The sequence below is a fragment of the Sprattus sprattus genome (genome assembly GCF_963457725.1).
Source record: "Sprattus sprattus genome assembly, chromosome: 1".
In the NCBI taxonomy this organism is placed as follows: Eukaryota; Metazoa; Chordata; class Actinopteri; order Clupeiformes; family Clupeidae; genus Sprattus; species Sprattus sprattus.
The window spans coordinates 77,384,575-77,412,296 of NC_137920.1; the positions used below are offsets into that span (position 1 = coordinate 77,384,575).

Consider the following 27,722-nt stretch of genomic DNA (forward strand, 5'->3'; position numbering starts at 1 on the left):
ATTTCCAACTGCAAAAAATGTATAGCTGTTTTTTTAATGTTTATTTAATCTAAAGCTATAAATATATTTCCCACTGCAAAAAAATGTATAGCTGTTTTTTTATGTTTATAATGTAAACAATGAAAACACTGAGCGGTTACGTCTGTTCATACGTACCGACAGGCCGTATGGCAGCACTACTTTTCTCTATTTTTACTAAAATAAACAGATGCCAGTTCCGATCATCTGTACTTGAAGTCTGTTGTGACTAAGTTTAATCCAAGTCGCTCTACAAGTCGCTTCAAATGTTTGAAGGTACACTGATGGGGGAAAATAAAGACAAAAACCTTTATTGTCTGAGGGCATCTCCATTTCCTTGGAACACACTTAAATTATAAGATTGAAGATTTGCATCAATTTGACACAGATCTCATCATTTATTTGCAAGACCTTTAAGGTTGCTCCACAATCTAACCAATTTGGTTTCTATGAAGAGATGCAGCCAGTGTTTCCTACCAACTCAGACTCAAAAGACAGTTTCCCACGCACACACACACACACACACACACGCACACACACACGGTCTCCATCTCATACAAATATCTTGTGTACTTAACTGCACAAGAAACACTGGAGCTGAAGCCGTTTTGAAGCTGTAAGGCACTGTGACTTCATTCCGCTTCATCAGTCACTTAAGACACACACACTGTGTTCACTACACATTCACTAACTTTTTCCTATTTACTTTTACAGTAATGGGAGAGCCGGAGAACGGGAGAACGGGATAACAGGATAACATGTCCTTCTGAAACCCTCCATAACACATGGACAAAGACATGGGTGGACATGAGCACTGGCTGACCCTTGGTACAGCACAGTTTCAATGGTTGAAGAATCAGACCCGACGGAGATATGATGATGATGATGCCGCTGCAGTCGGTCCCCCCCCCCCTTGTAATAATACCTTGCAAAACATGATAAGAAAAAGAAAAAACACATATAGACAGAGTACGTATGTCCACTTTGGGTTGGGTGTGGTCCATACATACCGACACACGATGACAACACATGACACTCCTGGGTGGACAATGCAGCACACACAACGGGAAAATCAAGAGTGATCTTGAGGCCATGGAAGACATCATGAAAAAAAAGGGTGGCCTGTTCTTCATAGCAAGGAAGGAAATGCGGGACCACACTTTTGAGGGACACACCTGTGGAGGTGAAGCCCAGAGATCGATCGGTGGGTGGGGGAGTCACGCACGGAACAAACCCAAGTGGAAATGCCACCGCCAAGGTAAGGTGGGGAACTACCGTTTCAAGTTGCGTCAAGCTGGGATGCCTGAAGTGAGTGTCAATCGTAAAAGACATGCTGAAGATGGTCAGGTCAAATTCAGCTTGAAGAAATCTAGAAGAGCAGAGGTCAACTTCCTCCCTGACCACCCTGAGCGCCAAACAGATGACACACTTGAGGAAGACCGATTGGAAATGATTAACGAGATCCAGAGAGACGGAATAACCAGATAGGTCGCTCGGAGTCCGTTCATCCCTGTTTCTCTTCAGGGGCCGTCTCCTTTCAGTAGTCTCAGCTTAACACCCCCCTGCCCAGTCCCCGTGTGTTCAACACGTGCTCACTGCTGCTCTGGAGTACACGTCGACGTCAGTGCTGCTCTGGAGAACACGTCGACATCAGTGCTGGTTTAAGTTGAAGCGCTCGAGCACGGTGGAGTTGGTCTTCTCAAACTGCCACTGCTGGCTGGGAGATCCGGGGTCGCACGTGTTCATGTACACACGCTTCTCCGCCGCGCTGCTGTCCACGCAGCTGTTACTGATCGGGTGGAACACACTCTTATCCTGCAGGGAGCAAGAAGAGACACTGGAGTTGTGATGTTTTTTTTTGGGGGGGGGAAAAGAATTAACAAAATCAAAAGAAATAAAAAAAAAAAAACAGTCTTCTAACCATAGGCATAGCTTCAAACTTTCTAAGTCGGTAGTAGTAAGACTGTCGTATAAAAGCAATATGACACTGGTGTTACAACTTCTGCGAGCCCTGAATCATTTAGTACCTTTAGCCCTCCTCACATCACCCTCTCTGCTGGGGGCCAAGCCTACACTATGCACATTGAAACATCCCTCTCACCTCACTGCATGCCACTTCAAAAACCCTCTGCTCAATGAAGAAATGTACATCGTCCCCGTTTTCTGTTAAGTTTCTTTATTCCAATGTGCTTACGAGAGTAATATTCAAGACTGTGTACATAGAAGTAAGATGTTATAACATGTTTCGAACCACAACCCAATCCCTTAAATTAACTAGACCCCCAAGTACATCATGTACATTTTTTTAAATGTACATTTATCCCATTATCTTAATTATAGTGTGCTTATGGGAGTAATATATAATACTACATAAACATTAATATAATTAATGTAAACATGGGGGGGGCACTGTAGCTCACACAGTAGCCTCGACCACATTCGGGCTTGACGCCCATGGAGGACACGGGTTCGAATCCGGCCCGATGTCATTTCTCCAGTCCACTCCCCACCTCTTCTCCCTCTCATTTCCTGTCCCACTCTTCTCTAATCTATCCATTAAAAGGCATAAAAGCCCAAAAACAAATCTTAAAAAAAAAAATGTAAACATGAAGTACCTTCCTGTAGCGCCACAGCTGATTCCCCTTCATGCCGTGGCAGTCGTAGAGCGTCACGGGGCTGTTGTGGGAGATGGCGTCGAAGCAGACCTTCTTGGTGTGCAGCGGGTCGCCCACCCGGATGTCCTCCCTCCAGCCAAACGTGAACACCTGCAGTGCGACACAGGTACGCTGGCATGAGCACAGGGACCAGGACTCCCCCCCGGGAACCCCGACATGAAAAATAACTACATTTCGACATTTCCAAAACCCCCCTCAAGCTGTGACACATTTTATATGAAAAAGAAGACATTTATTTTATTGTGCTACTAACTGACACAGTTTGCTATGGCCACACATTTCCATCTGTTTCTGACCATGCGATTTGATAGTACAACCCCACTTCAGACGGTAGAGAGCCCCCTGGTGGAGGACCAGTGTGTCAACAAGGTGATCATACCATCCCAAGCGCCCATACACCAATTTTTACACTCCTTATGAAGTCCCATCTGAGTCACCGCCAGGCACAACCCAGGAATAGCCATCTGGGGTGACCAATAAAAAGTGACCAATAAAATACCAGCATCATTTTCAGTCAGGTTTTCAGTGACAGCAGACAGATTTGAAAGACTAATTAATGGACCGAGTTGGGTTTATATACAATGAATAGAATAAAGGATGGTGAGAGACAGATAGTAATTGTGAAATGTATTTAGCGTGTGTAAACACATTTAGTGTGTGTTCTTTTCACCTGTCCGTGGGTCCATCCGGTGTCTCCATGGCCTTGTAGACACGCCTCCAGGTGCACTGGAGACCCAGAGGCAAAGTGCTTCGTCTCCATACACAACCCAGAGCCTACATTCTTCATCTGCACACACACACACACACGCACACGCACACACGCACAGAATATACCATGTTGAGACATTACAGTCTTACTGTGATACTACTACAGTGTTGTTGAGTTAAACCTGAACAAGAGACATTAATCACTCACATTGCAAAGTCTTGTTATCCCTGAGACAATAATTAGTATCTAATAATGAAAGTAATATATAATATAATATAATATAATATATAATATAAGTGTTGTGGCTGGGCGCACTTTGGTGAGCTCTAAAAATGAAGTAATATGTAATATAATATAATATAATATAATATATAATATAATATATAAGTGTTGTGGCTGGGCGTACCTGTTATCCCTGAGACAATAATTAGTATCTAATAATGAAGTAATATATAATATAATATAATATAATATAATATAATATAATATAATATAATATAATATAATATAATATAATATAAGTGTTGTGGCTGGGCGCACCTGTCCCCAGGCCGCAGCAGGGGGCTCCACAGGGGGGTAGTGGCGGGGCAGGTCCCAGGCTACCTCCGTCATGAACCACTTGAAGTTCTTGCACTGCAGCCGCGCGCGCAGCTCCTTCTGGCTGCTGGTGTCTCCCGCCGACAGGTGCCGGTACTCCGGACGCCGCTGGTAGATGAACTCGGCGTACTCGTCCATCCACACCTCAGCCACACGCTTCAGATTCTAGCATGAGGAAGACGCACGCACGAGACTCTGTTACACTTCTAACAATGCCTGAATTCTTTGGTTTCCATGACGTTCTCTAGACTGTGTCATCATCGATACTTTGGCAATGCAACCGTGCAGGACACCGGACCTGGAGCAGAATGAAGCAAGAACAGAGAGGAGGTAGAGAGATACGAGTGGGCATGGAGGAGAGGAGAGAGATACGAGTGGGCATGGAGGAGAGGAGGGAGAGATACGAGTGGGCATGGAGGAGAGAGATACGAGTGGGCATGGAGGAGAGGAGGGAGAGAGATACGAGTGGGCATGGAGGAGAGAGATACGAGTGGGCATGGAGGAGAGAGATACGAGTGGGCATGGAGGAGAGGAGAGAGATACGAGTGGGCATGGAGGAGAGAGATACGAGTGGGCATGGAGGAGAGGAGGGAGAGAGATACGAGTGGGCATGGAGGAGAGGAGAGAGATACGAGTGGGCATGGAGGAGAGGAGAGAGATACGAGTGGGCATGGAGGAGAGGAGGGAGAGATATACGAGTGGGCATGGAGGAGAGGAAGGAGAGAGATACGAGTGGGCATGGAGGAGAGAGATACGAGTGGGCATGGAGGAGAGGAGGGAGAGAGATACGAGTGGGCATGGAGGAGAGGAGAGAGAGAGATACGAGTGGGCATGGAGGAGAGGAGGGAGAGAGATACGAGTGGGCATGGAGGAGAGGAGGGAGAGATACGAGTGGGCATGGAGGAGAGAGATACGAGTGGGCATGGAGGAGAGGAGAGAGAGATACGAGTGGGCATGGAGGAGAGAGATACGAGTGGGCATGGAGGAGAGGAGGGAGAGAGATACGAGTGGGCATGGAGGAGAGGAGGGAGAGAGATACGAGTGGGCATGGAGGAGAGAGATACGAGTGGGCATGGAGGAGAGGAGGGAGAGAGATACGAGTGGGCATGGAGAGAGAGAGATACGAGTGGGCATGGAGGAGAGGAGAGAGAGATACGAGTGGGCATGGAGGAGAGGAGGGAGAGAGATACGAGTGGGCATGGAGAGAGAGAGATACGAGTGGGCATGGAGGAGAGAGATACGAGTGGGCATGGAGGAGAGGAGGGAGAGAGATACGAGTGGGCATGGAGGAGAGGAAGGAGAGAGATACGAGTGGGCATGGAGGAGAGAGATACGAGTGGGCATGGAGGAGAGGAGGGAGAGAGATACGAGTGGGCATGGAGGAGAGGAGAGAGAGATACGAGTGGGCATGGAGGAGAGAGATACGAGTGGGCATGGAGGAGAGGAGGGAGAGAGAGATACGAGTGGGCATGGAGGAGAGGAGGGAGAGAGATACGAGTGGGCATGGAGGAGAGGAGAGAGATACGAGTGGGCATGGAGGAGAGAGATACGAGTGGGCATGGAGGAGAGGAGGGAGAGAGATACGAGTGGGCATGGAGGAGAGAGATACGAGTGGGCATGGAGGAGAGAGATACGAGTGGGCATGGAGGAGAGAGATACGAGTGGGCATGGAGGAGAGGAGGGAGAGAGATACGAGTGGGCATGGAGGAGAGAGATACGAGTGGGCATGGAGGAGAGAGATACGAGTGGGCATGGAGGAGAGAGAGAGAGAGATACGAGTGGGCATGGAGGAGAGAGATACGAGTGGGCATGGAGGAGAGAGATACGAGTGGGCATGGAGGAGAGGAGAGAGAGAGATACGAGTGGGCATGGAGGAGAGGAGGGAGAGAGATACGAGTGGGCATGGAGGAGAGGAGAGAGAGATACGAGTGGGCATGGAGGAGAGAGATACGAGTGGGCATGGAGGAGAGAGATACGAGTGGGCATGGAGGAGAGGAGGGAGAGAGATACGAGTGGGCATGGAGGAGAGAGATACGAGTGGGCATGGAGGAGAGAGATACGAGTGGGCATGGAGGAGAGGAGGGAGAGATACGAGTGGGCATGGAGGAGAGAGATACGAGTGGGCATGGAGGAGAGAGATACGAGTGGGCATGGAGGAGAGAGAGAGAGAGATACGAGTGGGCATGGAGGAGAGAGATACGAGTGGGCATGGAGGAGAGAGATACGAGTGGGCATGGAGGAGAGGAGAGAGAGAGATACGAGTGGGCATGGAGGAGAGGAGGGAGAGAGATACGAGTGGGCATGGAGGAGAGAGATACGAGTGGGCATGGAGGAGAGAGATACGAGTGGGCATGGAGGAGAGAGATACGAGTGGGCATGGAGGAGAGGAGGGAGAGAGATACGAGTGGGCATGGAGGAGAGAGATACGAGTGGGCATGGAGGAGAGAGATACGAGTGGGCATGGAGGAGAGGAGGGAGAGATACGAGTGGGCATGGAGGAGAGAGATACGAGTGGGCATGGAGGAGAGAGATACGAGTGGGCATGGAGGAGAGGAGGGAGAGAGATACGAGTGGGCATGGAGGAGAGGAGGGAGAGATACGAGTGGGCATGGAGGAGAGAGATACGAGTGGGCATGGAGGAGAGGAGGGAGAGAGATACGAGTGGGCATGGAGGAGAGGAGGGAGAGAGATACGAGTGGGCATGGAGGAGAGAGATACGAGTGGGCATGGAGGAGAGGAGGGAGAGAGATACGAGTGGGCATGGAGGAGAGAGATACGAGTGGGCATGGAGGAGAGAGATACGAGTGGGCATGGAGGAGAGGAGGGAGAGATACGAGTGGGCATGGAGGAGAGAGATACGAGTGGGCATGGAGGAGAGAGATACGAGTGGGCATGGAGGAGAGAGATACGAGTGGGCATGGAGGAGAGGAGGGAGAGAGATACGAGTGGGCATGGAGGAGAGGAGGGAGAGAGATACGAGTGGGCATGGAGGAGAGAGATACGAGTGGGCATGGAGGAGAGAGATACGAGTGGGCATGGAGGAGAGGAGGGAGAGATACGAGTGGGCATGGAGGAGAGGAGGGAGAGATACGAGTGGGCATGGAGGAGAGAGATACGAGTGGGCATGGAGGAGAGAGATACGAGTGGGCATGGAGGAGAGGAGGGAGAGATACGAGTGGGCATGGAGGAGAGGTGGGAGAGAGATACGAGTGGGCATGGAGGAGAGAGATACGAGTGGGCATGGAGGAGAGGAGGGAGAGATACGAGTGGGCATGGAGGAGAGAGATACGAGTGGGCATGGAGGAGAGGAGAGAGAGAGATACGAGTGGGCATGGAGGAGAGGAGAGAGAGAGATACGAGTGGGCATGGAGGAGAGAGATACGAGTGGGCATGGAGGAGAGGAGGGAGAGAGATACGAGTGGGCATGGAGGAGAGGAGGGAGAGAGATACGAGTGGGCATGGAGGAGAGAGATACGAGTGGGCATGGAGGAGAGGAGGGAGAGAGATACGAGTGGGCATGGAGGAGAGGAGGGAGAGAGATACGAGTGGGCATGGAGGAGAGGAGGGAGAGAGATATGAGTGGGCATGGAGGAGAGAGATACGAGTGGGCATGGAGGAGAGGAGGGAGAGAGATACGAGTGGGCATGGAGGAGAGAGATACGAGTGGGCATGGAGGAGAGGAGGGAGAGAGATACGAGTGGGCATGGAGGAGAGGAGGGAGAGAGATACGAGTGGGCATGGAGGAGAGGAGGGAGAGAGATACGAGTGGGCATGGAGGAGAGAGATACGAGTGGGCATGGAGGAGAGGAGAGAGAGATACGAGTGGGCATGGAGGAGAGGAGAGAGAGATACGAGTGGGCATGGAGGAGAGGAGAGAGATACGAGTGGGCATGGAGGAGAGGAGGGAGAGAGATACGAGTGGGCATGGAGGAGAGGAGAGAGAGATACGAGTGGGCATGGAGGAGAGAGATACGAGTGGGCATGGAGGAGAGGAGAGAGATACGAGTGGGCATGGAGGAGAGGAGGGAGAGAGATACGAGTGGGCATGGAGGAGAGAGATACGAGTGGGCATGGAGGAGAGAGATACGAGTGGGCATGGAGGAGAGGAGAGAGAGATACGAGTGGGCATGGAGGAGAGGAGAGAGAGATACGAGTGGGCATGGAGGAGAGGAGAGAGAGATACGAGTGGGCATGGAGGAGAGGAGAGAGATACGAGTGGGCATGGAGGAGAGGAGGGAGAGAGATACGAGTGGGCATGGAGGAGAGAGATACGAGTGGGCATGGAGGAGAGAGATACGAGTGGGCATGGAGGAGAGGAGAGAGAGATACGAGTGGGCATGGAGGAGAGAGATACGAGTGGGCATGGAGGAGAGAGATACGAGTGGGCATGGAGGAGAGGAGGGAGAGAGATACGAGTGGGCATGGAGGAGAGGAGGGAGAGAGATACGAGTGGGCATGGAGGAGAGAGATACGAGTGGGCATGGAGGAGAGGAGGGAGAGAGATACGAGTGGGCATGGAGGAGAGGAGAGAGAGATACGAGTGGGCATGGAGGAGAGAGATACGAGTGGGCATGGAGGAGAGGAGGGAGAGATACGAGTGGGCATGGAGGAGAGGAGAGAGATACGAGTGGGCATGGAGGAGAGGAGAGAGATACGAGTGGGCATGGAGGAGAGGAAGGAGAGAGATACGAGTGGGCATGGAGGAGAGAGATACGAGTGGGCATGGAGGAGAGGAGGGAGAGAGATACGAGTGGGCATGGAGGAGAGAGATACGAGTGGGCATGGAGGAGAGAGATACGAGTGGGCATGGAGGAGAGGAGGGAGAGAGATACGAGTGGGCATGGAGGAGAGGAGAGAGAGATACGAGTGGGCATGGAGGAGAGAGATACGAGTGGGCATGGAGGAGAGGAGGGAGAGATACGAGTGGGCATGGAGGAGAGGAGGGAGAGATACGAGTGGGCATGGAGGAGAGGAGAGAGATACGAGTGGGCATGGAGGAGAGGAGAGAGATACGAGTGGGCATGGAGGAGAGGAAGGAGAGAGATACGAGTGGGCATGGAGGAGAGGAGGGAGAGAGATACGAGTGGGCATGGAGGAGAGAGATACGAGTGGGCATGGAGGAGAGGAGGGAGAGAGAGAGATACGAGTGGGCATGGAGGAGAGGAGGGAGAGAGATACGAGTGGGCATGGAGGAGAGGAGGGAGAGAGATACGAGTGGGCATGGAGGAGAGAGATACGAGTGGGCATGGAGGAGAGAGATACGAGTGGGCATGGAGGAGAGGAGGGAGAGAGATACGAGTGGGCATGGAGGAGAGGAGGGAGAGAGATACGAGTGGGCATGGAGGAGAGGAGAGAGAGATACGAGTGGGCATGGAGGAGAGAGATACGAGTGGGCATGGAGGAGAGGAGGGAGAGAGATACGAGTGGGCATGGAGGAGAGGAGGGAGAGAGATACGAGTGGGCATGGAGGAGAGGAGGGAGAGAGATACGAGTGGGCATGGAGGAGAGAGATACGAGTGGGCATGGAGGAGAGGAGAGAGAGATACGAGTGGGCATGGAGGAGAGAGATACGAGTGGGCATGGAGGAGAGGAGAGAGAGATACGAGTGGGCATGGAGGAGAGGAAGGAGAGAGACTGATTTTCTCTCAGTCATACACATGCGCACACACACACACACACACACAAATCCAAGCACCCACGCACACACACACACAGCAGTGAGGGTGCACTCACCTTAGCTAGGCTGACGCCTCCAGGAACCTTGTAAGGCACATACTTCCTGTAGATGTGCCCCACCCTGGAGCAGGGGATGTCCTCCATCCGACCCCCACACATCCACACCTACGGGACGACAGAGGGAGGGAGAGGGGGAGAGAGGGAGGTAGAGAGGAGGAGGGAGAGAGGAGGAGGGAGAGAGGGAGGTAGAGAGAGGAGGAGGGAGAGAGGGAGGTAGAGAGAGGAGGAGGGAGAGAGAGGTAAAGGGAGGGAGAGGGGGAGGGAGAGGGGGAGAGAGGGAGATAGAGAGGAGGAGGGAGAGAGAGGTAAAGGGAGAGAGCTCATTGCTCAACATACAATCAACTGAAACAGACAGGTCAAAAGTGCAATCAGATTTGACTTTATGCGCTTACTGGCATCATTACGCAATCCTGCTTCTGGGAATACCATCCTGGATTGTGTGTGTGTGTGTGTGTGTGTGTGTGCATGTCTGTTACCTTAAATGAGATCTCGTACTGCTCCCCTCCCCAGATCTCCAGTCCTGTGTCATATCCTCCCAGCTCCCAGAACCACTTCCTGTCCACTGCGAACAGACCACCAGCCATTACAGGGGACCTGCAAGACACAATCACACACTATTACACACACACTCGCAAGCACACACACACACACAAGCACCCATACACACACAGACACACAAAAGCACGCATACATACATACAGCCGCGGAAAAAATTAAGAGACCACTTCAAAATTATCAGTTTCTCTGGTTTTACTATTTATTGGTATGTGTTAAAGTAAAATGTACATTTTAGTTTTATTCTATAACCTACTGGCAACATTCCTACCAAATTTCAAATACAAATATTGTCATTTAGATCATTTATTTGCAGAAAAATGACAATTGGTCAAAATAGCAAAATTGATGCAGTGTCTTCAGATCTCGAATAATGCAAAGAAAACAAGCTCATATTCATTTTTAAACTACACAATACTAATGCTTACACTAAGGAAGAGTTCAGAAATCAATATTTGGTGGAATAACCTTGATTTAAAATCACAACTTTCATGTGTCTTGGCATGCTCTCCACCAGTCTTTCACATTGCCGTTGGGTGACTTTATGCTACTCCTGGCGCAAGAATTCAAGCAGCTCGGCTTCTTTTCATGGCTTGTGACCATCCATCTTCCTCTTGATCACATTTCAGAGGTTTTTTATGGGATTCAGGTCTCGAAATTGGGCTGGCCATGACAGGGTCCTGATCTGGTGGTACTCCATCCACACCTTTACTGGCCTGGCTGTGTGGCATGGAGCATTGCCCTGCTGGAAAAAACACTTCTCAGAGTTGGGGAACATTGTCAGAGCAAAAGGAAGCAAGTTTTTCTTCCGGGACAACGTTGTACTTTACCTGGCTGAGGTTTGTAAAAGACCATAAGGATTGAAAAAGCGGACTGGAGGTTCTTCTAAGTTCGTCTTCTCTGATGAGTCCGATTTCACAGTAGGTGCAAGACTCTCTGGCTTGTAGGCCTCTCCAGGTCTCCGTCTAACCATCAGACGACCATGTGTTGGGCAAAGCTGAAAATTGGACTCATCAGAGAAGACGAACTAGAAGACCCTCCAGTCCGCTTTTTTCAATCCTTATGGTCTTTTACAAACCTCAGCCAGGCAAAGTACAACGTTGTCCCGGAAGAAAAACTTGCTTCCTTTAGCTCTGACAATGTTCCCCAACATTGAGAAATGTTTTTTCCAGCAGGGCAATGCTCCATGCCACACAGCCAGGCCAGTAAAGGTGTGGATGGAGTACCACCAGATCAGGACCCTGTCATGGCCAGCCCAATTTCGAGACCTGAATCCCATCAAAAACCTCTGAAATGTGATCAAGAGGAAGATGGATGGTCACAAGCCATGAAAAGAAGCCGAGCTGCTTGAATTCTTGCGCCAGGAGTAGCATAAAGTCACCCAACGGCAATGTGAAAGACTGGTGGAGAGCATGCCAAGACACATGAAAGTTGTGATTTTAAATCAAGGTTTTTCCACCAAATATTGATTTCTGAACTCTTCCTAAGTTAAAGCATTAGTATTGTGTAGTTTAAAAATGAATATGAGCTTGTTTTCTTTGCATTATTCGAGATCTGAAGACACTGCATCTTTTTTGCTATTTTGACCAATTGTCATTTTTCTGCAAATAAATTATCTAAATGACAATATTTTTATTTGAAATTTGGTAGGAATGTTGCCAGTAGGTTATAGAATAAAACTAAAATGTACATTTTACTTTAACACATACCAATAAATAGTAAAACCAGAGAAACTGATAATTTTGAAGTGGTCTCTTAATTTTTTCCGCGGCTGTACACACATGCACGCAAACACACACATACACACACACACACACACACACACACACACAGCTGTGCAGTAATCAGACCCTCCACGATTTCCATTAAATGTGATTTCTTGGGATGGAAATAATTTTTCTTTCTCTTTAAACCCCACTTATTGAGTATTGAGTACTGCCAATACTGTACTTACTCAAATGACCCTTCCATAGGCCAATGCATGAATTTAGGGACGGCTTTTATTTTGAAAGGCCACCTCAGAGCAAGAGTTTTATATCATGCTCGAACGCTATTTAGGTCTTCCCTTTCAGAACTGAATGCAAGGAAGAATAACATAGTGTTCACGTAGTATGTTGTTCAGACATTTAACTTAAATTACATAACAGTTATAGATTCAGCTATGCTGTTAACGTCAAGCGAATGTCTAATACCAGACTAACTTCACCTCGGTCGTCAATCCGTCACAAGCGACACCAAACGAGTCGGACATTAAGCAGTGGCAGTGGTTGAGACAGACTGCAAAGCCTTACAGAACTAGAAAAAGTGGAAATAAGTAATAATAATAATAATAAGTAATAATAATAATAATAATAATAATAATACGAATGCTTATTTTCTGCAATTTTATGCAGCGTCTGAAAAAATGGGCCAGTTGCTGCTTTTGCATCGAAATCTCAAATCACTGAATCACGAAAGACTGGAGGGGCTGAGCGATTGAACAGCAGTGTCACCACGGTTGAAAATGATGAGAAAAATACTCATTCTCATCCGGTGTATGTCTCCTGAAATATACTCCGTAGATCTTCTACTGTCATGGCCAATTCAAAAACAGTGAGCAGATAATCCCCTTTCTTGTCTGTCACTAGCATGCGAGTGAGCCTATTCACCTCTGCACAGACAGAGCAGTCAGCCCTGATAGAGAGGGACGTGGCCATTAATCCCACATGCCCTGATGACAGGTGACTCAGATGATTAATTACCATGTTTTGTTTACCGTGGCAACAAGTAACTGTCCCTGATTTCTCTGTTGCATAACTTGCCTACACCTGCTGGCGTTTCTTCCTGTCTTTTTTTCCCCTTCTTTTTGTTTGTTTGTTTGTTTATGCTTGACTGGAGAGGGCAAACAACACACACATGCCTACAATCACGCCTGATTCAGAGCTGTCCTGGAAAAAGATGTCAACGACAGAGCTTTGGGGTCGTGGCTAGGTGAGGCTCAGGGTCAGGGTCAGGGCTCGGTCAGGTTATGAAAGGAGACGTAACGCAGAAATCACACTGGGAATGATGAAGTGGCAGAACATCACACAACGCCCAGACTGAGATCTGTCTGGATCAGAACATCACACAACGCCCAGACTGAGATCTGTCTGGATCAGAACATCACACAACGCCCAGACTGAGATCTGTCTGGATCAGAACATCACACAACGCCCAGGCTGAGATCTGTCTGGATCAGAACACCACACAACGCCCAGACTGAGATCGGTTTGGTTCAGAACATAACACAATGCCAGACTGAGATCTGTCTGGATCAGAACATCACACAACGCCCAGACTGAGATCTATCTGGTTCAGAACATCCGCCCAGACTGAGATCTGTCTGGATCAGAACATCACACAACGCCCAGACTGAGATCTATCTGGTTCAGAACATCCGCCCAGACTGAGATCTGTCTGGATCAGAACATCACACAACACCCAGACTGAGATCTGTCTGGATCAGAACACCACACAACGCCCAGACTGAGAACTGTCTGGATCAGAACATCACACAACGCCCAGACTGAGATCTGTCTGGTTGCTAAGTGATGATTATGCCCCTCACCCAACCCCTCGCTCTCAAGAGATGTGCTTGTGCCCAACACTTGGGCACACATGGGTTTAAGCCTCCATGCTAGCACACCCGACTCATATGTCTAAGGGTGTGTGTTGGAGTCCTGTGACAAAAGAGGTTACATTAAGAAGGACTCAAACACACACATTGCTTGTTTTAGTGATCAAATTGGATTGTGGAGGGTTGTGTAGACACCCTTGTAAGTCACTTTGGATAAAAGCGTCCGCTAAATGACTAAATGTAAATTTAAATGACTAAAGGATTAATGCCTGCTGCGTGATGGCTGTGTTGTAATTTAGAACACAATAGGACAAAATGCTAAAAAAAAAAAAGCCTGAAATATTACTAGGACATACAAATCACATTGATGCATGTTGCATTTCAGCCAAGAGTAGAACCAAGTTGAACTTGAATCACCCAACCCTCTCAGCTTGCTGGTGTAAAGTAGAGGTCACTCATTCTGCTGGTGTAGGGTAGAGAGGTCACTCATTCAGTCATAACTACAGCAAACAGACATTCATTCTGCTGGTGTAAGGTGGAGAGGTCACTCATTGTGCTGGTGTTAGGGTAGAGGTCACTCATTCAGTCATAACTACAGCAAACAGACACTTATTCAGTCATAACTACAGCAAACAGACACTTATTCAGTCATAACTACAGCAAACAGACACTTATTCAGTCATAACTACAGCAAACAGACACTCATTCAGTCATAACTACAACAAACAGACACTCATTCAGTCATAACTACAACAGACACTCATTCAGTCATACCTACAACAAACAGGCAGTCTGCCTCTGCTATTGCCCGGGCCCCAAGTTGAGGGGGATGACATCCATTCAGGAAAAAAAGAATTGGACAAAAACCCTCCTACCCTTGTGAATCTACCATCCCTCGTAGATCAATGATAATAATGAATGTGAGTCATTGCCCACTGGTGAACAGACTAGGAAGATGATTGAACCACTGACTACTGCCTGATCAATGACCACTGCCTAAAGGGACTATTAGCACGAGGGGCAGGACTCACTCAACACACACACACACACACACACACACACACACACACACACACACACACACACACACACACACACACACACACACACACACACACACACACACACACACACACACACACACACACACACACACACACACACACACACACACACACACACACACTGGGGCAGGGCAGGACTCACTCAAAGGGTTCACTGGGGTCGCTCTTCTGCAGTTGGGCGGGGATTGGGATGCGCTTGTAGTACATCTCCCAGTCGAACGCCCCCCGCATGGCATCCCCTGCCTGGGTCTCGTAGCCGAAGTTATCGTGGTCGATCACATCGATCATCGGGCACACGATTGCCTTCCGATTGTGGGCAATACGGTCTGTCAGCATAGGGAGAGTCAGACACCAATTACCATCAAGGACAGATAAACCGTTATGCTCACTAATCAACAGTTATTTATTTAGACTATTTAGTCATTTTTTGCTGAGTAGTAACAGTAGTTTATACTTTTATAAGCTATACATTTAAAATACGGCGTCACAAGTTTACATCTGAGATATGCCACTGGAAAAAACAGGCACTGGGATAAGTCAAGTCAAAGTAGCTTTATTGTCAATAACTTAATATGAAACATAAACATATAAAAAGGTGCACAGGCACAACAGATAAGACAAGACATTTCCTAAAACTAAGTAAACATAAATAAATAAATATTCATAAATAAGTAATACAATCTTAAACGTCAACAAGTGCTAAGAGGACCACATACCCAGGAGTGGAGGCAGCCAGTTGACGTTGGCCTCGCAGTGCGAGTCCAGGAATGTGATGACCTCACCCTTGGCGGCGGCTGCTCCGAGCAGGCGCGTCCTGATCAGCCCTTCCCTCTTCTTGGTGCGCAGGATCCGGACCTTTGGCAGCCGGGCCATGTAGTCCTCCAGAGAAGACTTCAGGTGTTCTGCAGAGGGGGAACAGAAGAGTTCATCGGTTGCCCAGGGAACAGTGCACTCTAGAACCAATCCTTCCCTGGCAGAACCGATGCAGAGCCGTGATGGAGTACAGTCACTATGGTTGAGCCTCGCGCTTTGGCATTGCGGTCAGGGTGCAGGTTTGGTACCCCATAGACCCAGGGTTGAGGCCAGGTAGGGTGACTGCTCTCCACAGATCATATTCAGTAGAAAAAGACCCTACACTGATGTGGAGTAGTGTCAGGATATGAATGTGACCCTACACTGGTGTGGAGCTAGCCTGGGTGCCATCCGTTTGTACGCGTTCCACTGATTGCTGCCTTCTCGCTGAACAAACGATCGCCTCCCCAAGATTGCGGCCAGTTGACACGCGAGCCAAGGAAGGGACCAATCAGCGCTCTCTGCCATATTCTGCCCGAATATCGTCATAACCAAACCAAAGCGGAAGGGGCGATCCCAGACCGTTTGTTCAGCGAGAAGGCAGCAATCAGTGGAACGCGTACAAACGGATGGCACCCAGGCTAGTGTGGAGCAGTGTCAGGATATGAATGTGCCCCTACACTGGTGGGGAGCAGAGTCAGGATACGAATGAACCAGGAGCAGACCTCTCCCAACCCTTGGCTCTTAAGAGATGTGCTTGTGCCCAACACTTAGGCACATGGGTTTTAGCCTCGTTGCTAGCACACCCGATGTCCTCATACGTTTAAGGCTGTGTGTTGGAGTCCAGTGACAGAGGTCACATTAAAAAGGACTCAAACACACACATTACTTGTTTTGGTGATAAAATAAGAATGTATGCAGCTTACATAGGAGTTATACCAGCCGGTGTAAAGCTGTCTGGGCGGCCATTAGACCCAGCACCGCATCTTTTACTGTAGCGCCGACATGTGGCTGTTCTGTTCTTACGTCCTTCGCTATGTCGCTGTCAGCTGAAAACCTAATCTAAGACGCCCTGAGGAGTGAACCAAGATAACCCACTCCTACGCCTTAAGATAACCCACTCCTACGCCTGTGTGTGTGTGTGTGTGTGTGTGTGTGTGTCCTACGCCTTACTCCGTTTTGTACACCAGTAATCCATGACCCACTCCCTGTGCAACTGTTTCTGATTGAACCATTTGATTAATGTACAAGCAATCATTTCCCACACCCATGGACTACGCCGCCCTAATCCTTTACTTCCCACTTCGCATGTTGAGCGTTCTTACTAACCGAATGCCACCGTCCCACATTATTGTTTTATAATCCGCTGCTGACAAATTCATTGAGCTGTTACCGGTATTCCCAGATGGTTTTTCCTGAGTATTGTGCTGCTAATATTTCACATAAATCCATAACATTTGTCTGTTCTTGATCTGCCGAGTCCCATAAAGAATGTAAACTGGTGAACCATTACCAGACAGCGTATTTAACATATTAGCGTACATTCACGTATTTAACACCTTTATGTCACTTTAACATATTAACGTGCTAAAAATAACAGTTAAAGATGTGGCTCATTGTGTGTGTGTGTGTGTGTGTGTGTGTGTGTGTGTGTGTGTGTGTGTGTGTGTGTGTGTGTGTGTGTAGGGGACGTGCAGAAAACAAGTATCTAGTTGATGAATAGATACAATGTTGCTTACTGTATATTCAGTTGTGCTGGGGATAAGTCTTTGTATGTGTGTGTGTGTGTGTGTGTGTGTGTGTATGTATATGTGTGTAGGGGATGTGCAGAAAACAAGTATCTAGTTAATGAATGTATACATAGTTGCTTAGTGTATATTCAGTTTTGATGGGGGATAAGTCTTTGTATGTACGTGTGTGTGTGTGTGTGTGTGTGTGTATGTGTGTATGAATGCAAACCTTTATCGCTGAAGTCGTCCACCAGAACGATCTCTGCGATGAGCTGAGGAGGGGACCGGTTGAGGATGCTGTGGACGGTCCTGAGCAGCGATGACCACCCCTCATTATGGAAGGGAATCACCACACTGGTGTTGGGCAGCTTGTCAGCATACAGCTTAGTCTTACAGCTGGAACACAAACACACATATTTACTGTGAAGCAGATCTATACTGTTATACTATTTAGTAGCTGGAACACAAACACACATTTACTGTGAAGCACATCTATACTGTTATACTATTTAGTAGCTGAAACACAAACACATATTTACTGTGAAGCACATCTATACTGTTATACTATTTAGTAGCTGGAACACAAACACACATATTTACTGTGAAGCAGATCTATACTGTTATACTATTTAGTAGAGTATATACTACTATACTATAAACTAATTACTATTATTTAACCTATCCAGTGGAATGAATGTAGGTGACATGGGATGACGTGAGGCTCACTTTGGATGTCTGATGTCCGGCACCGATCTGTTGAGTGATATTCTGTCACTGACATAAATATTAAAGCCATTCTCCCGGTACGCCAGGTCCACTCGATCCGCGTCAGTCAGGGGAAACGGTTTACCCTGTTCTCCATTACCTAGAGCCACAAAGAGAGAGAGAGAGAGAGAGAGAGAGCGAGAGAGAGCGAGAGAGAGAGAGAGAGATAGTCAGTTCAACGTGAGGAAATACAAATAAACATGGCTGCATGAGAGAGTGTAGTGACAGACCAATTTGATTTTACAGGTCACGGTGAGGTACCCAAAAAAAATGCCAATTAGTGCCATGCAGCTAAGCAAATTCAACAAGGAACAACAAATACAACCAAAAACAACACCAAACAAATACAATACCTTAATAAATACAAATGGAATGCAATAAAGAAGGAAAATCCACCAACAGCTTCAGATTCTTTATCAGAATCAGAATCAATAAATCAATAATCAATATTCAATAATATCTGTGTCAAAAATCCTGTTTTATTCACTGGACGCCACAGCTTCGCTGCCTATGCCACAATCACAATGCCACAGCTTTGCTGCCTATGCCACAATCACGATCTTGCATGAATTGGCCACTTTCATGGAGCCAATCTAACAACCACAAGTGCAGAGTTGTGGTTGCTATTCTCAGAACTACAGATGTTTCAACTTGCTTAGCATTCTCCGCTAGGCTTGGAGGGCAGGACTACATGCTTTTAAACAAACGCAAGCAGACCAGCTGCCTGGACAACTCTGTGACAAACAAAACAACTTTGTGTAAGTGTCCTGATCGTTGAGACCGTGGGACTGCATTGTGCCTCAGAATGGCAAACTGAGGCCCCCTTTACACGGAGTGTAAGGTTGCGTGAATCCGTGCAGACGAACACCAGCCCCCGTACCGATTCAAATCTACTCACTTTCTACCCCCGATTCGGATCGTTGCGGATACCGTGTGTGGATAGAGAGTGTTCGTCTAAATGATAGGGCTATCTGTATTCTGAACTTTATGGACGGAGACAAACTAGACTTCGTATAAACAGCCTCTGAGGAGATGGGCCAACTGGACACGGGGAGGAAAAAGACCACGCACACCGCACACAGCTGTGCACACAGGACCAGACTCTGAGCCCATCAGCAAACATGTCATTCTCCTTTTTTTTTACCCAAAACTGCTGCTTCCTCTGCCACAGATGTGCCAACCCCATGATGCTCGCTGATGCTGCTCCCTCTTAATGCTTTAAAGCGACACCATGCAATCATTTGCCCCTTTTTGAGGTATGTTTTTATGAATAACTACTTTTGAGATCATCTTGATGGTGATATGGTCATGTGAAGGACAGAAAAACACCCCTGTCGTTCCCACTAGCGTCCAGGCTATGTACTATGTAGTTCTATGGTCCGGGACGGAACACCCCGCGAAAAATGTAACGTAAATGTAAATGTTCATACCACGACATTACCCAACTTTTGCCATAATTTCCAAAAGGCGCCATTTACCATGCTAGCAGGCTTTGATCAGTGCCAGTTGGGTTGTTGGTGATGTTTGTGAAGGTTATGTGAAGGTGATCCCTTTTAAGTAGTTACCTTGCATAATGCTGCTCTAAAGCCAACCTCATTGCATTTTCTAAAAGAAGAGTGTTCAACAAATAATAACTGAAGTTATCTTTACAGCCTTTAAAAACAGATTGTTACAAACAAAGGTCTCTAAATATTAGAGCTAAGGTCACTTAATTGCATTCCACTCTGGGAAAACATTCTCATGATTAGAACTACGTTTAGTCAAATTATTGAATTTCACACAGGGAAAACATTTTAACAATTAGAACTAGGCTTAGCCAAATTATTGAATTTCACTCTGGGAAAATATTCTAACGATTAGACCTAGGCTAAGTCAAATTAACAGTATTTAACAGTTAAACCAAAAACAGAGGTTATGAAAATGAGAGTGACGAGAGCCGTGTCCACACCTGTGCGTGCTGCGTCTCTACTGATGGCCTCGCTGTCGTGCCAGTCGATCCTCCTCGGGCCGTCCGCTCGCAATGCCTTCTGCTGCCAGAGACAAACACACACAATCAAACACAAATATTTACACAAAGCCAGTCCTGTCAAAGCAGTGCCAACACACACACCCGCAAAACACACCCGCAAAACACACACACAAACACACACACCCAAAACACACACACAAACACACACACACACACACACACACACACACACACACACGCACACGCAAAACACACACACACACACACACTCACACTCACACTCACACTCACACTCACACTCACACTCACACTCACACACACACACACACACACACACACACACACACACACACACACACACACACACAGCAACGGGAGTCAGCACGGGAATCAGAGGTGTGCAGTGCTGATACGTCCAGTAGCTTAGTTCTCACAAAAAGGCAAATACAGTTTTCTGTTCACTTGCATGCAGAGACTCCTGAACAGAAAATGTTCCATTGTTCAGTCAGTCATTCATTCATGTTCATTCCAAAGGATATGTAAAGCCTACCTGAATGCAAAAATGTTGAGGCAATATTTACCATAACATTGACCATAATCCTTCACAAGAATAGAGAGTGAGCCGTAGCTCAACAGTACTGTGCCAAGCATTAATCTCCTGGGTGGACAACTGTGTCAAAAGTTCTCATCACCAGACACAGAATTCGATCCGTGTGAATTTTTTAGTTGAGGAAAAACTGTATTTTTCAGTTGGTAATGTCTGCTCGTTTGCAGCCAAAATGTAAGTTTATAAATATGCAAGCAATTGGCAGGATAAGGAATACATTTCAATATACTGCATTTTTTTTCAACAACACTTACGCACGTTTTGAACTCCAACCAGAATGGCGGGGTCTTATGCGACTGCTCCTGCTACTTGATTTGCCTTGCATTTCCTCTCGAAACCTCCTCTTCTCTTTAAAATATTTTGATTAAAAACATTAAGACTAAATATATTGAGCCTCTGTTCGTGTGACACTAAACCCTTTCTCAATATGTATTAAGAAAAGGTTAAGCTCGTGTGAATTTTGACAGTAGAAGAGGTGTATATAGTCGATGTGGAGCGAATCGCCCATCCTGGACCGTCCTTCCTCCAGGACCCTCCAGGAGCAGTGGGCAGCTTCTCAGTGCCCAGGGACCACGTGTGTGTGTGTGTGTGTGTGTGTGTGTGTGTGTGTGTGTGTGTGTGTGTGTGTGTGTGTGTGTGCCTCCAGGAGCAGTGGGCAGCTTCTCAGCGCCCAGGGACCACGTGAACCGTCCGTCTGGGTCACTGACGGACAGGAGAGCGTTCTGTTTTATATAAATATGCTGGAACTCTGTTCCATTTAGCTTGTGATCACCAACGTAGAAGTACTCTAGCGTGAACCATTGTGATGCATTTTCCTCAGAGGAGTCCCAGACCTAGTACCCCACAGCTGTGCTACGTGAAGTGCACTTAGAGTCTGTCTCACAAGCTTTAGATGACTTGCTTGCTCTCTTGCTCTCTTGCTCTCTTGCTCTCTTGCTCTCTTGCTCTCTTGCTCTCTTGCTGCACCGTGCTGTCAATTGTGGGGCACTCGTTAAGCCCTTGCACTACAAGATGCTGTTGGATGTTAAACTGGGCACTTTCCCATGGCATGTTGTTTACGCCGAAATCATTAGTGGACAATATGTAGCAAATTGCTTCGCCTAATCTCCACAATCCTCACCAAAGCTTCACAGCATCACTGACACGCACTTTATCTGCCAGAATACGAAGTCCATCAGCTATCTCTGTGTTGACCTCCTCCATATCAGTTTCTTGCAGTAAATGGGCCTGTTGCTGACTGGTAACTTCCCTCAAAGGGCCCATGTCAGCAAGTACCCTTTTGTTCAATGCCATATCAGCACCTGTGGCTATTTTAAGGCAAAAATGTGAAATCTATAAAATAACTTTAAAAAACTGAAGTAAATAAATAAAGTTGCATAGATACATAAATTATCAAGATGCTTCAAATACACGTGATGAAAATACTAAAACTGAAAACATCATCCAAGCACTTTGAGAATAAGATTGTTGCCTTGCGGCGTTTAGAGCAGGACACTTCAAAAGGCCCATACACAAGAGTAAACTCTAACTGTCTGTACGCACTGACAGATCTATCAAGACTATAACACAAGACCAAAGTAATCAAACACCAAATGGGTGTTGATAAATCCACATGCTGATTATAAAAGGTGGATAAACTGCGTAGGGGAATATGTAAGATGATAAGCCAGTTGAAAACTAGGGCTACTCCTAGGGAGAGTGGATAGTAGGTCGAGATAAAGAGGTGAAGCGAATCTGTTTTCATTTATTGCATTCTCCATAGCTGCTGTTTGCGAAACACCATAAGGGGACAATATCATATTCATCCTGTTCGGAAATCTGCCCTAGAAAAGTTCTTCAGAGAATTTCGTTACGCCAAATATGATTTGAGATCAACTCTTACCGAACAGCTTCCGTCACAAGCAACAGCACAGCCATAACACCAAACAACGTGATGAATCTCCCAGATGACCATATGGCGTCATGTCGCGTTCCCAAGCCTCATTCCCCACTTCATACAGTACGTCATGTCACGTCCTTCATCCTCAATTACACGGCAGAGATGTAGGTCACTTTTAGAGGCCTATGGCAGACAAATCCCTCTCTCACCATCACGCAGGACTCTAGACTGAAGGACACGGGTGTCTGTTGTAGTGTTTGTTCATTTAGCCTCTAGTAGTATGTTCATCTACAAACCAGTGCTCTATCCAGTCAGAAGGGATCCTGGAGCAAAACAAAAATTACCTTTAAAATATATTTATGTAAAAATCCTGAAAATAACCCTTAAAAACATGATGCAATATCAGAGGAAAAATGTTTTGATCCTTAACTACAGTGTTGATTACGTTTTCTCTCCTCCAGGAAAACTTGTGAAAAAAAATATCTAGATTAGCTGTTAGCATATCTAGCTTCACACGAGCAGGAAAGCACACACAGGTCCATCTACCTCGAGTCATCCGAGTACATCCTTTACTCATTAAGACATTTTAATGGTGTCGGCTATAATATAATGGTGTGTGTGTGTGTGTGTGTGTGTGTGTGTGTGAGTAAATGTTTCTGAGAGAGAGACAGAGAAAGAGAGCGAGAGAGGGAGAGAAGGAAAGAGAGAGAGAAAAAAAAGAGAGATTTCATGCATGAGAGCGAGAGTGTTTTGCCACCATGGATCAATACGTACAGTGCGCTATGCATTAATCTCAGTGCGTGAGATTAAGGCCGCCTGACAGCTTGATGGTGCGGAGGTTAGAAAATGATCTATTTTAGAGTCCGTGTAATCTCTAATCCTTCCATCCATCCCAACCGCAGAGGCCTGCAGCCCCCAGCTGTTGGGTTGCCTGCACAGAGCTGGCGTTGGGTCATTCAGTCACCTTGAACAGAGCTGGCGTTGGGTCATTCAGTCACCTTGAACAGAGCTGGCGTTGGGTCATTCAGTCACCTTGAACAGAGCTGGCGTTGGGTCATTCAGTCACCTTGGCGCTTCATCTGCATTAGGGGTCTGAATACGTACACTCGTACACGTTTTTGTTCTGGAGAACTAACGAAACTTCGGCGCAATTCCCTTGCGATGGAGGCTAGTGAGACTGCATAGATAGGTGTGTGGAATGTAAGGTAGAGTAAGGTATGAGCTCTGCTAACAGTACTGTTTTTTGTTTTTTCAAATAAATGGTGTAAGCAAGTAACGTAGAACCCAAATACCTTTACACCTTTTACAAGTGTAAGACCAATTAGACATTTTGATGACCAGATATCCCAAAGTATTGGAGTGTAATTGAAATACTTAATTTACTGAAAACCAGTAGGCCCAGAGTTCAAAGACAAACGAGAAAAATACAAACTGTCAACGAGGGAAGGACCTCATCAGATTTGGGATCATTCTGACGTCATCAATATTTCATATCATGCTTGATTCTGTGGAGGCAGATGTCAACTCTAAATTGTGGCATTAACTTGAAGCCCAACAGGATTAGACCTAAGCTACATGCCCAAATGAATTCAATTCATATCAACCTGTTCTGATAACAGATGGCTACACGTCTCAGATGAATGATGACTGATGAAAGGCGTTCATGTGTTTATTCTTAATACTGTAGCATGCAAAGAGCTAAAATGGCGCTAATTTAGAACACAGACACGAGACTTTTACTCTCTCACTTGTTTGGATTTAAGATTTCAATCAGTGTGTTCACATTCCTGAGGTGCGATCATACTGATCAGAAATCTCTGCCCTGTAAAATATAATTCTGACACATTGCACTTTTGGTCATCACAAAAACTACAAGGCAGAGGACATCAGGATCAGCTCAAAATCATGACCAGATCATCATGTATGTATGTATGTATGTATGTATGTATGTATGTGTGTGTGTGAGTGTGTGTGTGTGTGTGTGTGAGTGTGTGTGTGTGTGTGTGTGAGACAGGTGTGGTTCAATAAATGGGAAGTCATGGACTGAGAGAACATGACGAATGTGAAAACAGCACTGTGATAAATAATCCCGGCCATTATCTAATTTTCACTTCTGTTTAGGATAAAGCAGGCATCCAGGGCCTCCATTAATGAATGAATCCCCACGTGAGGCAATGCAGTGGTCAGGCTAATGTGTTCAGAGGAATCAGAGGCTGTTTCACTATGACAGATAATATTTGTGTCATACAACTCGCTATGGCCTCAGGATAAGAGATGGGGATGCATTTTTAAAAACGTCTATTCGGATTACATGGTGTGGAAGGACACAGTGACCTAACGTGTGCGAGAGAGAGAGAAAGAGCGTGTGTGTGTGTGTGTGTGTGTGTGTGTGTGTGTGTGTGTGTGTGTGTGCGAGAGAGAGAGCATTTGCATTGAGATACAGGCACTGCACCTGTCTCATTTGGACACTAGTTTCTCTGGAGTGGAACTGCTCAGAGGCATACAGAGAAGCTCACACATTCGCATACACACAGAGGTCCCTGTCTTCCACACACACACACACACACACACACACACACACACACACACACACACACACACACACTAAACAGTGCTAGCTTAAGGCGCATTGTATACTCGCCCTGTGTGGCAATCAGGCAGAGGAAAAGCAACTAAGTGTGAGTGTGAACAAATAGTCTTTCATGCCTGCTTGACTTCCCTTGCTGCTGAAGCCAACCACTGGCTTCACATCCTGCTTAGGGATGCTTGTAAATCATTCCGAAAACTTCTGATAAAACTAAATCAAAGTCAGCTAGTTTAAAATGTCAGACTTTCTAATATTGTATTTGTCGGACAACAGACGCCTCGAAAAATGAGCCCCTATGGGGATGCAACAAATACAATCCCGAAGGTAACAATATCCGTGTCATCAACAAGCCAGAGATCTACAGATGCTCCCAAAGTAGTTTAATATATGAAGAAGGAATGGGATCGTGTCTCACTCATTGCGTGGGACATCATGTGCGTGAACGATTATAATACATGCAATAAGATATTAGGCCTACAAAATGAAGTGAAATGAAATGTGAAGATGAAAACTTCACAGGAATGAAGTAGCCTAACGTTACACACCATCAGTGCATGACGCGACTGAAAGCTTCCCTAACCCGGAACAAGCATTACTAATTTATTTTAAAAATGTAACTAGATTTTCAGTGTCATCATTTAGAAAGTCTAGCCGGTTACATGCTAGGGCAAAAAACAAATCTCGGGCAAACGGACAACTGTTACAATATCGAGCGATAAGGCCATATCGAGTTGGCCAGATACGATTTGACAGCGTTTATGACTTCCTGAACATTCAGAGAATTGTCAATGTCTTGGAGAAGACACTTAAATCTACACAGCAGACTGACAAGACAGACAGCCTACTACACATCACCTTTTGCCAGTTTATTCATCACTAATGCATAGCTTTGCTATAAGGCTGCCTTGGTAAAACGCACTAGGATTCGAGGACAGATGCCTAGCACCAATACATCAACAACAAGGGAATATAAATGCAACATCGTACAAACACTTTTCTCCCAATTCTCCACAACAAATTAACACAACGCGGAAGACAGTAAACCTACCTGGATTTTGGAGATGCCGCCCGGTCCTTCCACTAATTCGGGCGAGTTTTCAAACATTCGGTCTCGATATAAGGACCACAAGCCCACGTTCGGTAAGAAAAGAAGGGCTGCAATAAGTAAACCAGCAAACTGCAACAATCTCTTCTCTTTCCGCCTCATTTTGTGGTCGAATTCGGTTCTCTCCGAATGTTAACAAGTCACGTCAAGTTGCTCCAGGTGGAATCAACTTTCTCTCGCTTTCCCCCTTCGAAATCCAGGGTGCGTTTGAGTACACGCACTTCCGCTAGAGGGAGCGGACCACTATGTTACATGGGGGAGGTTCAGGGGTAAAACTATTTTCTAGTTGTTCAGTAGTACAAATGTATCCAACTGCTGTATAAATAATGTTTCACCAACCAATGAATAGTACAGGGCGATGTTTCATGAACCTGCTTTAGCGAAGCACTGAGGTTGAATTTGTCAAAAAGATGAATTACCTTGATGAGGTTGGGAGGTTAGTTAATAGGATCCGTAGTTGAAGTTCCCATGGTGCAGTTGTAATGTTCTGTTGAGAAATTGATGAATTGATAAATAATGATTACTGAGTGTGTGATTACTGAGACAACTCTTTTGACTGAGGCTTGGGCAATGGGCATGTTATTGTTAGGAATTAATCAGTTTATTATTTATCACATTCTTCATGTTATTTCGCCATATATTTATTCTTCCTCTACTGTCAGTGTGTTTTGTAGAAATGTTTGTGAAATGTCTTAAACCCACAACCGCAGCGTGCAAGTGTCAGCAGACTAAAGTGTCATGTAGCCTGCAATTCCGTACCGAATTATTTTCCTCACGTTTAAAGGCAATGTAGCCTACATTCATATGGTAAACACTTGCTCCCTATAATACTGACAGAGGTTGTTTGCAACTGTTTTTTTTTTTTAGCTGTGACCTAGGCCTATGCAATGATTGTGCTGTGATGAAACACACCAAAGCTTTTGTTAATACTGTCAAAATGACCAGTTGTATAAAACATTGCATTTTGTGGATAGAAATGGTTCAACACGCAATCTACGATTTAGAATCAACTAAGGCCGACTCAACCGTTTGGGACTTACCTGCAGTTAAAACCTTTACTCCCCTTGTCCACTTTTTGGCATTTCGAGTTCGGCCAGAGCTGGGGTTGAAGTTGCACTTAAAATGAACATTAAAGTGAAAACACTGCCACAGTCAGGGCGAAACCTCAGGTCCCTCATTTAAGAAATTGAATTACCTAGTATAATCATAGTAACATACCGTCTATGAGTTGGTTATGTGTTTGGTGGACCACTGCAAGTTGACCACAAAGCTAAAAGCAGCCTTCAGTGCAGGAGTTACCATTAAGTCATTGCAGGTAGAAGCACCACCATTTGTCAGC

At 46.4% G+C, this 27,722-nt stretch overlaps 1 protein-coding gene across 2 annotated transcripts; it reads right to left on the minus strand.

Annotated features, from left to right (window-relative positions):
• Positions 1-1,668: 1,668 nt before the first annotated feature.
• On the minus strand, positions 1,669-26,485 carry galnt10 (UDP-N-acetyl-alpha-D-galactosamine:polypeptide N-acetylgalactosaminyltransferase 10 (GalNAc-T10); the record flags this gene model as incomplete). 2 transcript variants are annotated; one of them, XM_080856449.1, is made up of 12 exons in its annotated part: positions 1,669-1,833; positions 2,634-2,783; positions 3,364-3,480; positions 3,943-4,164; positions 9,733-9,840; positions 10,212-10,329; positions 15,092-15,275; positions 15,666-15,851; positions 17,701-17,867; positions 18,198-18,336; positions 20,185-20,263; positions 26,327-26,485. In XM_080856449.1, 12 exons carry the CDS (start codon positions 26,483-26,485, stop codon positions 1,669-1,671), a joined length of 1,794 nt encoding a protein of 597 aa, XP_080712575.1. The 2 variants fall into 2 exon arrangements, with proteins under 2 accessions (XP_080712575.1, XP_080712574.1); XM_080856448.1 differs by having other exon boundaries at positions 20,185-20,266.
• Positions 26,486-27,722: the final 1,237 nt, after the last annotated feature.